Below are 11,899 nucleotides of genomic sequence, written 5' to 3'. Positions count from 1 at the left end.
ATATTGTTAATATAGGCTTTAATCGCGCAGGTCCATGTAAGTGGTCATATTCCATGTTAAGCCATTGACATGAAGGAGAAGAAGACCAGACGAAGAAGAGCAGGAAGCGGAAAAAGTTAAATCGCGCGAGATGAATTCAAAATAACGCGGGATCCTAAACGTCAACGTCCGTTCAAATGGGTGGCTAAGCTATTTTCCCCCAATTTCAAGCGTGAGACGCTGCGTCTTAAACTTACTATTTTTGGGTAGTGACTGTCAAAAATTAGTCACTTGCTTTGCCGCCGATTTATCGTGAGCATATTGCCAGGAAAAGCAAGTAAGCTCGGGTAAGTAAGCGGCATGTCCGTCGAGATGGATTCGACGGAGAACTTGACTCCTCGGGTTCTTCTCCGACATATTCTCAGGACCGAGCCACTCAGGACTCCCGTCACCCGCAGGTCAGGAAAACAACTTCATTATTGATTACGTTTAACCCCCCCCCCCTTTGTTTACATATAACGTGACAATTGACGTTGAAAGTAATGTTTATGTTTCCCCCACTTGGATTTATCATCCGTCTTTACTTTTAGTGTTTCCAAAGAGCAGAGGCGCACATTAACTCGCAGCACCAGAACGAGAGCCAAAGATGGACCTGCACGAACCCCGCAGGACATCATAAGGCACAGTATGAGGCATAAGATGCGCGAGGTGAGAAAGCGCCTCACAGCGCAGTACTTGCCGGGGTGGTCTGCTCTTTTCAACGACAACTATTCTTTCCAGAGCATATCCAGGCAATCTCTGCCACCGACAAAAAGATCAGCCTCCGCCCGGTTGAAAACGGCAATCACGCCGGCCTCGTCCTCCATGTCATTTGACGAGGCAGACACGCCAAGGCACCTTCTCATGAAGATCCTCCAGACAGGTGCTCGTGACACTCCTGCAAAACCTCACATGGTGCCTCTGGGTTGTTTCACAACATCCTTTGTGGTGTTCTTCAGAACCAACCAAGTCACCTGTGGTTCATGACGAAGCTGCGCCAATGAAGCCGCAGCTGCCTTCAGCGGACTCCAGCATTGCCAACGAGCATCCAAGGTGAACAATATGTGCGTTTCTTGCTAGTTTCCCCAACGTTTGTATTCATAATGCAAAATAAGACAGAAATGGTCGCTGTTTCCGTTTGAAGCATTGAGCTGTCTGGCTTGGACCTGCCCAATTTAACGTCCGACATGGCAGCGAGCTTGGCAAAAGGACTGAAGAGGAAGAGACCACATCGCAGCTTCAGCGTAACCGCCTTTGAAGAGCGCCTCAAACATGATGATGGTGAGGTGAAAGTTGTTGTGATTTGAAGGTCGACACCAAGTAGTGCCGGAGTGAGTAGCACCAACAAATGGAGCTGTAACGGCAAATCATGAAAGATAGGTTCCTCCCCAAAATGGGAAAATATGCGAGGATTCCCTGTACTGCAACCTGATCATTTGCTTGACTGTCGGCTTCCTGTGCAAACAGATGCTGAAAATGAAGAGGACAAATCGACGCGAGGCGATTTCTCGCTTTCGTTGTCAAAGTATGACGACACCATTTCTTTTCCCTCTTGGAAGCGTTGTCACTGTTCCAATGACATAATGGTAACTTGGCAACCTGTCCTACTGTGTTTTCCAGCTCCTCTTCGCTGAGTCTAAAAACGCCCTTTGTGAATGATCAGTCCGAGAGAAAAGGCCTGCGGAGGAGAGTATCTTCCCGTCAAAGAATCACTGAACATGAGTTTGGTGATGCCGTAAATAAGATGCATTTAGATCACGGTGATTGAGCTTTTTTTCTGTCTATCCTCTTTTCATCCCCAGCTCCTCTTAGCTGATATCACTTGGAAAAACATGTTCGATGCATGATTGATTCATTTATTTTTGGGGGGAGATTCTTCAACTGTTATTGCTAATCTCTATTTTGGTCTGCTTTCTCCATTTTTTTCCCCCTCTCAGGAGCGAGCGGTTCTATGCAGGGGCAGCCCGGCCTCGGTGAGACCATCACTCTGGGTCTGAGCGAGTTGGGTGACCCGGAAGTTACCGCTGACATTATCCACTGCAACACCGCCCTCTATGCCAAGCCTGACGCCACCGCCGCCCCCGACCTCTCCGCGGTCGCCACGCAGGACAAGGCCACGGTCCTGGCGTCTCAGCTTCAGAGGGTGTCGGAGCAGGATGGGCAGAAAGAGCTCGACGCCGGGCGTCAACTCCCGGAGGTGTCTGAGAGCCGGGCGAGGAGGGCCACCGCCAATTATGAAGACCAAGCGGCGGTTTCCCAATCTGAGGGTGATGCAGCCGGATTGGAACCCGAGGAAGAAGACGACAAGGAAGGTGAAGTGGAAGGGATCGCTCTGGATTCTCAAACTGAAGAAACGGAGCATGAAGAAGCATCTGCAGAAGAGGGGGAGGCCGCCATGACATCTGAAGAGAAGGAGGCTGGCGTTGACTCAGAAACCGAAGGCGTGGTTGATTCTCCGACTGAAGAGGAGGTCGCTGCCCCCTCTCGGTCTGAGGAAAGCGACGTGGCCGAAGAGGAGAATGACAGGCAGCGGCAGCAGGAGGAAGATGAAGCTGATGAAGGGGAGGAAGAGGAGGAAAGAGATCATGAGATCAAGGAACGGCGAGCTCATCGATCTGAGGGCACACTTGTCGTGCCTGTTGCAGAGGATGAGGCCACGGAGCCCGGTAAGAACCGACACATCCATACTGACATCTTATGCAAAACTTAGATCTGAAAAACTGAAAGTGTAGTGCTACACGAAAGAATCATTCCCCAAGTGCAGTTCATTTGTATTTCACTTTTAAGTTGAACACTTGCATTTAAATGATATGTGGGACTTGTGGTGTGCAGGCAGCTCAGAGGTCAAGAACCGAACCCATCCAGCCAGCGATTCCCACAGCCTTGAAAGCGGTCGAGACACGGACCGGGAATTGTCATGCCCTGTGCAGGACGGCGCTGGTGACATGAACTCTTTTCATCTTCTGGAGGTGAACAACGGCGACGAAAACCGCAAACAGCCCGATGAGGGGCCCCCTGCTGAGGACGCGGAGCCCACCGAATATGGGGACGAGTCGGAGGAGGAAGACTGCGACGAGGAAGATGACCAAAAATCCAAAGGTCTCTGTCTGTCTGTCTGTGTCTCTCTCATTCAGTGTGAGCTGTTTAAAAAAGTATATGACTTCGGAATATTAATGGAACGAAAAATGTTTCAACATCAGCAGACATGAAGACTCCAGCATTCGTTCGCGAGAAAAGGAAGACCTTTGAACTCCCATATCCGACTGCGCCCACCATATTGAAGCCTCAAGCCAGGCAAGCTGTACTCTTAAAATGATTTTTTTTTTTTGTTGACCCCCAAAATGAATCGGCATTTTTCTCTGATGATCATCCCTCATGCACCATCAGTACTTCCACTGAAGTTTTACCGCCAGCCAAACCAAAACGAGCGAGAAAGCGGAGAAGTGGCGCGACGGCGCAGAGGGGCGTTGGCCTTCCCAAGAGCTACCTTATGAGCACGTTTCGCCACTTTGCCAAAACCAGGGTCTCTGGAGATGTTTACCCCGTCTTAAGGGACGCGTAAGTACCCGCAAGTATTTGAAACGGTCCACGTTTGGAAGCGCATTCAATGGGGCACACCATGTTGATTATGCCACCCTCACTGCCTCCGCCAAGGTGGTCATATCTTCTCATGCTGCCGTTTTTTTTGTTTGTTTGTTTGTTTTTGTGTGTGCAAACATACGCCATTCAATTTTAGTCACATAATCTAAAAAAGAGTTAATTAAATAAATAACGTTGCATTGAGCATCCGAGCCGGGAATGGTAACTGCTGGCTGCTGTCATTTACCCTTTTTTAAAAAAATTTTTTTTTAACAGAATGGAGAAATTCCTTGATCGGATGGCGGAGGACCTGGAAACGTTTGCCACTCACGCCGCGAGAAAAACCATTGAGGTGGAAGATGCCGTTCTGCTGTTGAAAAGGTAGCTCCTTGTTTCACGTGTTGGATGTGGCTGCCTGCAATATGCGTCAAATTGTCAACGTGCTCATGCTGCAGGCAGCGTCATGTCAACGACAAGGTGCCAGTGGAAGTGCTGATTGAAAAATACCTTCGCATGGAGCAGCGCAAGCTCCTGATCCCCATAGCAACCAGGGGGAACGTCGTCGTGCCCAAAATGAAGAGATGAATTATCAACATTGAGGGTGATTTGTGTTCAAAAAAACTAACAGAAAAAGAAAACACTTGGGGGGGTGTTTGTAAAGTGTTGTGTATAAATGATTCACAATGTGAGAAACGTGAGTGATTAGTCTTTAAAAACCCAATAAAGTTTTCTTATACAGTTCATTATTCTTCCAAATATTTCAATTTGTGTCCATAACTTCAGGAAACTGATTCTCGCAAATACTTGTGATTCTTTCTCGTACCACTAGAGGGAGCCTGTTACCACTCGTGGTAATATTGTAGTATTAGAACTATATTACACAGCTGATTGATTGTATCCACTAACATACCATCGTTTGACATAACATCAAGTCATGGTTATTAAACTTTTAACACCAAATAAGCAGAGTAATACTTTTATTTGTAAAAATGAGAACGGTGGCCAAACGAGCACGGCTCTCCTGGTGACGTCACACGGTTCAGGTCTCCCACTTAATAGCTAACAACAACACAAGGGTCCCGGAAAGCTAGCGAGCTTAAAACAAGAGGTAAGATCGTCCACAGATCACACCAGCCGCCACACGCACAGCTTCAAAACAACGCGGCGGAGCCCGTTGCGGTGTGTTCTCGAGTTGCGACTTGTGCAATTTGCGAGGCGTTTCGCTTGTCTTGGCTAGGTGGCTAACCAGCAGCTAGCTTCCGTGATTGAAGTTAGCTCGCGTGCTGACAGTCCCTCGCCACTTAACAACTCGCTTCAAATGCTTCAACATTCACCTTGTCATTTAGTGCTCTTTCCCCACCACTCTCACGTGGAGCCATAGCGGCTGAAATGTTGAAACGCGTTTTCAAAACGGACATGATTGTCAATTAGTGTTAGCAGGTTGCCAACCTGCTAACTGTCACCCCTTACACACACACACACACACACACACACACACACACACACACAGGCGCGTTCCCCTAAAATATTAGACAAAGCAACTGCAATTTTCATGTACGTGCACCAGTGCAACCATTACATTCGCTGATTATACTTGAATATTTTCCGTGGCTGACAAACTTGTGCCTCACACTTAAGGCAATGTATCGTGTGAAACTGAGTGGGATGAACATTAACTTTGCCAGTCAATTTACAGTGTGTGTGTGTGTGTGTGTGAGCGCCCCAACCATCACCACAGGCGCCGCAGCAACCGCGGGTTCACGCAATTTGCGCGCGAATAAATCAATTCAGATCACAGAAAAACGTTCACATTTCGATTTTTATTGGGATCTGTGATATATATAGATATTTTTTCGTGGTCAGCGTGAAAATCCCCACAGAGTTAGGGGAACCACCAAACGCCGACCTCATGACTTATTTCCTGAATGTGAGCACAATGGCATGAACGTGAAAGCTGGGCTGACACACAGTTTTGATTGATTCTGTCATCATTGTGGTCTGTAAAAGGGGCGAACCGCGTCCGGTTCTGGTGCAGATGGACTTTTGGACCGAGCGCTGAGTACGTGCCATCAGCGCTTTCCTCCTTCAGTCGAGACCAACACCTTCCGTCACGCTGGCAATGTCAAGAGTTCCGAGTCCCCCTCCCCCGGCGGAAATGTCCAGCGGGCCTGTGGCTGAGAGCTGGTGCTACACGCAGGTAATGCGACATCTTTGAACGCAGCACAAGTTCGGGTCAAGTGTTAAACGTGGCACCTCTGTTGAGGCGTTGGGGAATTTAAAATGTCAGATAAGAATTTTGTATTCAACATAATTCCTTTGACTGAGATGTTTTTTTTTTGTCGGCGCTTCTTGTGCAGATCAAAGTAGTGAAGTTCTCGTACATGTGGACCATCAACAACTTCAGCTTCTGCCGTGAGGAGATGGGCGAGGTCATCAAGAGCTCCACATTCTCTTCGGGGGCCAATGACAAGCTGAAGTGGTGAGTGCGCAGCGCTGCTTACATGAGAGCGCGAGGCGTTTTTTTTTCTTGAGGTTAAAGCCGCTTCGCCGCCCTCCGCTTCAGGTGTTTGCGTGTGAACCCCAAAGGCCTGGACGAGGAGAGCAAAGACTACTTGTCTCTCTACCTGCTGCTGGTCAGCTGTCCAAAGGCCGAGGTCCGAGCCAAGTTCAAGTTCTCCATCCTCAACGCCAAGGGCGAGGAGACCAAAGCCATGGGTGAGCGGGATCCCACCCGATGCTTTTTTTTTTCTTCAGAGCGCCTGATGACGATGTGTTTTTGTTTTGTTTTGCCCTCCCGACGACGCAGAAAGCCAGAGGGCGTATCGCTTTGTGCAGGGGAAAGACTGGGGATTTAAAAAGTTCATCCGGAGAGACTTCCTCCTCGATGAAGCCAACGGTCTCCTGCCAGATGACAAGCTCACACTTTTCTGTGAGGTATGCTGCCGTTATCCCCGCCACCCTCCCAGAACGAAACAAGAACTGACAGAGGCCACAGTAAAGGCCTGGAAAAAAATGTCAAATGAAGAATTCAACGGTGTGGGGAATGCAAAGGGTCGCGGGCTTGATGCAAGTAACAGTTATGCCGCCAAATCCGAAATGTTTATTCACTCGAGTTCTCGCCGATATCACAGTCGCTCGCGCTTCCGTCTCGCCGCGTTGCCGTCGATTGAGACGTCTCGCGCGCGCATGCGTGTGTATCGCAGGTGAGCGTGGTGCAGGATTCGGTCAACATCTCCGGCCAGAACACCATGAACATGGTGAAGGTTCCCGACTGCCGACTCGCCGACGAGCTGGGCGGCTTGTGGGAGAACTCGCGCTTCACCGACTGTTCTCTGTGTGTGGCCGGCCAAGAGTTCCAGGCCCACAAAGCCATCCTGGCAGGTAGCGACACGAGTCGCGCGCCGTAATCTCCTCGCTCGTTCCCGTAAGTCGCACACTTCTCCTTCTGGTTTCTTGCAGCGCGCTCGCCTGTGTTCAGCGCTATGTTTGAACACGAGATGGAAGAGAGCAAAAAGGTGAGCCGCCGGGCCGCTTTGGATTCTTCCGCCGCAGTTCTTTTGAGTGCGTGAAATAGCAGCAGCCTCGTTGTTGAATCACCTTTGCCCGTGTCTTCCCTCGTCAGAACCGGGTGGAAATCAACGACGTCGAGCCCGAGGTCTTCAAAGAGATGATGTGTTTCATCTACACCGACAGAGCTCCCAACCTTGACAAGATGGCCGACGACCTGCTCGCCGCAGCCGACAAAGTAAGGTTGCCCTGGAAGATGACCTCGGCATGTTGCGCGTCGTGGCCCTCTGTGTTTCGAGCGCCAACAGGCGCGCGAATACTGACCGAGCAGACTTATTTCTTCACCGACTCCCGCGTCTTCCTCAGTACGCTCTGGAGAGATTGAAGGTCATGTGCGAGGACGCGCTGTGCACCGGCCTGTCGGTGGACAACGCGGCCGAGATCCTCATCCTGGCCGACCTGCACAGCGCCGACCAGCTCAAAACGCAGGCGGTCGACTTCATCAACTAGTGAGTTCACACAAAACACTCCCAGCGCTGCGCGGGCTTTGTTGCTTCGTTTAAATCTGTTCCACGGGGATTCGTGCTTCGTCTCCCAGCCACGCCGCGGAGGTGATGGAGACGGCGGGCTGGAAGTCCATGGTGGAGTCCCATCCTCACCTGGTGGCCGAAGCGTACCGCTCGCTGGCCTCGGCCCAGTGCCCTTTCCTCGGACCGCCGCGCAAGCGCCTCAAACAATCCTAACGGGCCTCGCCGCGTTCAAGGCGTCACACAACTGTCCCCCCCAACGCCCACAAAAATGGAGAACCTTTTGCCCCTTTTTGCTGTTACTACACTACCTACAGCCTCTACCTTCAGACACCATACCCCCCCCTCCAATCCAGAACCTGCTGTATTTTAGTCCCTTCTAATGATGGAGGGAAGAGCGAGGAGGAGGGGGGAGGAGAGGCAAGTGGATATTTGTCGTTTACAGAAAAACAAACCTGCACTTTCCTCTGTGGCTAGTGCTGTACAACGTTGCGCTCTTGTTCCCCCCCCCCCCCCCCCCCATTTGTGAAGACTGGAATCCTTCAACAACCTGCTAGTGTGGAAAGCGGACGCCGAGCGCACGTAAGGTCTTGAACATTTGATCTTATTTGTGTTTGGTGAGGAGGCCGTAGAGGACATGAGGAAGGATGACATGAGAGAACCCAGATGAACGGCAACCAAAGGGCTCGTCAAATGTGGGAAAATTGCACTAAAAAAAAAACAAAAAACAAATCCACAGGCCGCCCCCTTAACAATCAGCAGTAAAGTTGGAACTACTGTCGGGAAAGCACATGGACTAACTGAACATGCAGGGCAAGTATACCCTTTAAAGATGCTTTATCGGCGACTTCTGTGATTATTTTATTTTTCAAAACAAAAGCAGTTAAAACGGCATTGAATAGCACCACACAACTGGATGTCACCGTGCACATGTGGGCCTTGAGAGCAAATCGAACTCAAGGTCTCAACGTTCAAAACGATGTTCATGCATGCACGTGCAGCATTTTCCCCCCAATTGTTTTTGAGATTTTATACCAACGCTCAACATTATTTTTCTTTATGGGCTTGTTGATTGAGGGCCATTTAAAATGAAATGAACACGTTTTAATGTTCAAATGTGACCTGAATGTGAAAGAAAAAGAAAAAAAACAACCCATGAAACACCTAAATTGTTCTTTGCCAGTGAGAGAAAAAGTGCTCATTGAATTAAGAAGGAACCATCGTTGTTTATTTCCTGTAGATATTATTGCTTTATGAGAAGTGACACTTAGTTGTTGCCATTTTTTGTTCCCCAAAGAATAAACCATAACTATTTTGTATTGAATGCAAACCTTGTCTGCTTTTTAAATATACTTCACATGGAACTACAAATAATTTGTTTTGAAAAGGCAAATCATTACTCCTAATGATATAATTTAAAAAAATATATATATAAATCTGTTCTCGATGGATTTTGCTCACTCTTTTTTCCACTTTCTTCAAGTAGCCTGCAGGTTTCGTGCAAACGCCAACTGCCGTTGCGAACCGTCAAATCACCCAGGCACCACGTAACATCGGGTGAAATGTCTCCGTCTGGTGGCTTAAGAGTGGATTGCAAGGCCACTGAGCGCCACCAACAAAATGTTAGGCCGAGGGCCCACGCCACCCTGTGTATCATCATTTAAATTCCCCCCCCAAATGATAGTTTACAATTTGAATAAAAACCAAGTCTGATCAGCTCATTTTACATTCCAAAAAAGTATAATATAACGTTCAACTTTTGTGACATTTTTTTTACGTTAAAAAAGTGTGTGCGCTTTCGACACTTGTCTGTAACTGTAACGACATTTTGTAGCTTAACAAATCAAAAAAGTATATATTGTGTAGTTGGGAGTTGACAGCTGTCCGTCACGTTCACGAGCGTTTAACGTTACAGTTGTTCGGGGTGAACGGCAGAGGGCAGCAGCGTGACGCTCTCTTCACCGGCCACAACATTACGTACAACGCCTGATGGTCCGTTCACGTACAAATCCAATGGAGGACTTGAAGTGTTTTGGACACCACTAGGTAGATCCAGTGTACCGCTAGTGGCACCGGTTCCGCTGATGCTGCAGCAACTGTTTTTTGTTCATTTTTATAGTCATGCAAAAAAAAAAAACGAGGCACCAAACTGCACTCCTGACATATGCTCCGTAGTGAACACGTCCAAACAATTAACAAAGCGAAGTCCTCGAGAAACAAGCCGTTGGCATTGAAAAGGGGTTGGAGTTTCTCTCCTTTTTTTTTAATCCACAATTTCCACTGCGGTTGTTGCGTCTTCTGATTGTGGAGAGAATACATCACTGTAAAGTCATGTGCGAGAAGCCTGCAGTCGAAACGTACGTCATACACGGAACATGGCTGCTAGTTGCCCTTGAGCTCACGGGGCAGGAGTCTTCTAAGAACAACCAGTAAGTCCACCATTTTGCATTTAAATTCATCACTTGCAAAACTAACATCCCATTTCATGTTATCGTTGCATCAATAAATACGAACAGTCGCAGGGTGAATCCTGCGTTGTATGAGTCATTCGCAAGCCTTTAAATCAGTTCTGTGACAACCGGGGACTCACAAAGCATCAAATACAGTTTCCCAGTTTGTTGCAAGTTTATTTGCTTGTCATACTTTGCTGACCTACTACTCGCATATCTTTGTTAAGAGGGCTAAAAAAACGGCATGGCCTCCTCGTACAGTGAGAAGTCCTTTTGAAAATACTTGTTTCACACTAAAGTTAATTTGTGCCGTCGGTTTTAAATTACCGGTATCTTTACTGCGCCTGTCATCTATGCATAAACCTAGACTGTTTCCAAACAATAAGCATCGGGGTACTTCTGGGAGGCAGAAATTGATTTGACCGCTACTGATTTGAAATGAAAATAATGACAAAACAACTGTTGCGTTTGGAGTTTGCAACAACATATACATCCCAGCAAGGTGCGGTACCCAAACGATCTGGCTGGAGGTGACATCGGCGCTTTTGAAAGGGATGGAACGTATATTTTGTCTGGGAGCAATTTAGTAAAACAATCGCTGGGCTGCCAGCTAACGTCAACGCTACATCATGCTCTCCCTTCAGTGACACAAGGGGGCGCCGTGCCACTAATCCAAGCGGTGAAACCACGAATAAAACAACGAAACGAATTCAAATGTTGCAGAAAACTTAATTCTGCCTTCTTCCTCTCAAACATCAATTTAAGTGAATCCACATGCGGTGAGTCATATTTTAACAATCTTTTTTTTCTCCCCCTACTAGAAAAGTTTTTGATTGGACTGCTGATGGAGACGACGGAGGAAAATTGAGGACATGTTATCGGTCCAAAGCAGGAGAAGAAGAAAAGAGGTGCCAAAACGCAAAGTTGAGTGACAGCATGTTGACACGAACAAGATGTTTCAAGTTTAGCAGGTTAAATCTGAGTCTCTCATCATCGATTCCCCAGCGTGCCGTGCTCTCGGGTTCACCCCTGCTGATGTCTGACCTCCTCTGCCTCAGTTTTACATCTGAAACTCGAATTCCGAGCTACAAATTGTCATTTGAAAAGAGTGACTTGATTGACACTATTTTGACTTTTTCACCGATGCTCTTTTTAAATAGGAGTGAGGCTCATCGCCGAGTATTTTCCCTTTCAATACAATGTTTTAAGCAAATGTGCAAAATCCTAATTAGGTTGATGACAGGAATTAGAGGTTGATATACAGTAGTTTGCCGTGGACAATAACACTCCCCCGCCCCCACTTTCTACTGTGGGATCATATTGTCTTTCCTAACAGCACCCCCCCCCCCCCCCACCCCTCCAACCAGAGCGGCCACGGGCTGTTTATCGACGAGCTTCTCCTTCCTGTTTGTGGTACTGAGAGGCTGAAATTAGATTCGTATCACCGAGCATATGAGATAAATTGGGTAGCCGATCGCTCCTAACTTCATCTGCTCTTGGTGTCTTTGGAAGAGGCGGGCGGGGGGGGCCTTTCATGACCACCCCGATTGAAATTGGCATAGCTGCAACTCCAATCTAACATACCGAATGTAAATGTATTGATGCTAAAAGTTAAATCCAATTGAAGTGGACTTTACAAAGGCACTATTATTGTACTGGATTAAAAACAAACAAACAAACGTTGAAGCCACCGTAGCATGATGCGCAGTTTCAACATTTATTTGACTGATTCTTTCACGTACCGTGAGAGGGAGCGCACATGCCGTCGGTGGTACGAGTACCACGCTTTGAGAACCGAGGGGCGATGTCAGCACACGG

General features: G+C 47.9%; 2 protein-coding genes across 4 annotated transcripts; both read left to right on the top strand.

Annotated features, from left to right (window-relative positions):
• The first annotated feature begins 153 nt into the window (after positions 1 to 153).
• cenpt (centromere protein T) lies at positions 154 to 4,340 on the top strand. Of its 3 annotated transcripts, XM_086099517.1 has the most exons (14): positions 154 to 326; positions 405 to 437; positions 570 to 687; positions 760 to 901; positions 978 to 1,071; positions 1,163 to 1,299; positions 1,486 to 1,543; positions 1,639 to 1,778; positions 1,956 to 2,684; positions 2,851 to 3,117; positions 3,219 to 3,312; positions 3,406 to 3,576; positions 3,874 to 3,978; positions 4,053 to 4,340. In XM_086099517.1, the coding sequence occupies exons 3-14, from the start codon at positions 667 to 669 to the stop codon at positions 4,180 to 4,182; spliced, it is 2,088 nt and encodes a 695-aa protein (XP_085955643.1). In that variant the 5' UTR covers positions 154 to 326; positions 405 to 437; positions 570 to 666; the 3' UTR covers positions 4,183 to 4,340. The 3 variants fall into 3 exon arrangements, with proteins under 3 accessions (XP_085955643.1, XP_085955642.1, XP_085955641.1); XM_086099516.1 differs by having other exon boundaries at positions 154 to 437; positions 3,222 to 3,312; XM_086099515.1 differs by having other exon boundaries at positions 154 to 437.
• A 289-nt stretch (positions 4,341 to 4,629) lies between these two features.
• Positions 4,630 to 8,955, top strand: spop (speckle type BTB/POZ protein). Its single transcript, XM_086099369.1, has 10 exons — positions 4,630 to 4,705; positions 5,605 to 5,794; positions 5,955 to 6,076; positions 6,161 to 6,312; positions 6,404 to 6,531; positions 6,801 to 6,978; positions 7,057 to 7,112; positions 7,220 to 7,342; positions 7,471 to 7,613; positions 7,703 to 8,955. Exons 2-10 carry the CDS (start codon positions 5,717 to 5,719, stop codon positions 7,845 to 7,847), a joined length of 1,125 nt encoding a protein of 374 aa, XP_085955495.1. The 5' UTR covers positions 4,630 to 4,705; positions 5,605 to 5,716; the 3' UTR covers positions 7,848 to 8,955.
• The last annotated feature ends 2,944 nt before the right edge of the window (positions 8,956 to 11,899 follow it).

The sequence above is a fragment of the Hippocampus guttulatus genome, chromosome 19 (genome assembly GCF_054856545.1).
Source record: "Hippocampus guttulatus isolate MCC_2025c chromosome 19, RoL_Hgut_1.0, whole genome shotgun sequence".
NCBI lineage: Eukaryota > Metazoa > Chordata > Actinopteri > Syngnathiformes > Syngnathidae > Hippocampus > Hippocampus guttulatus.
Note: the sequence above shows the minus strand (reverse complement) of the source record. Positions and strands in the feature narration are given on the sequence as shown.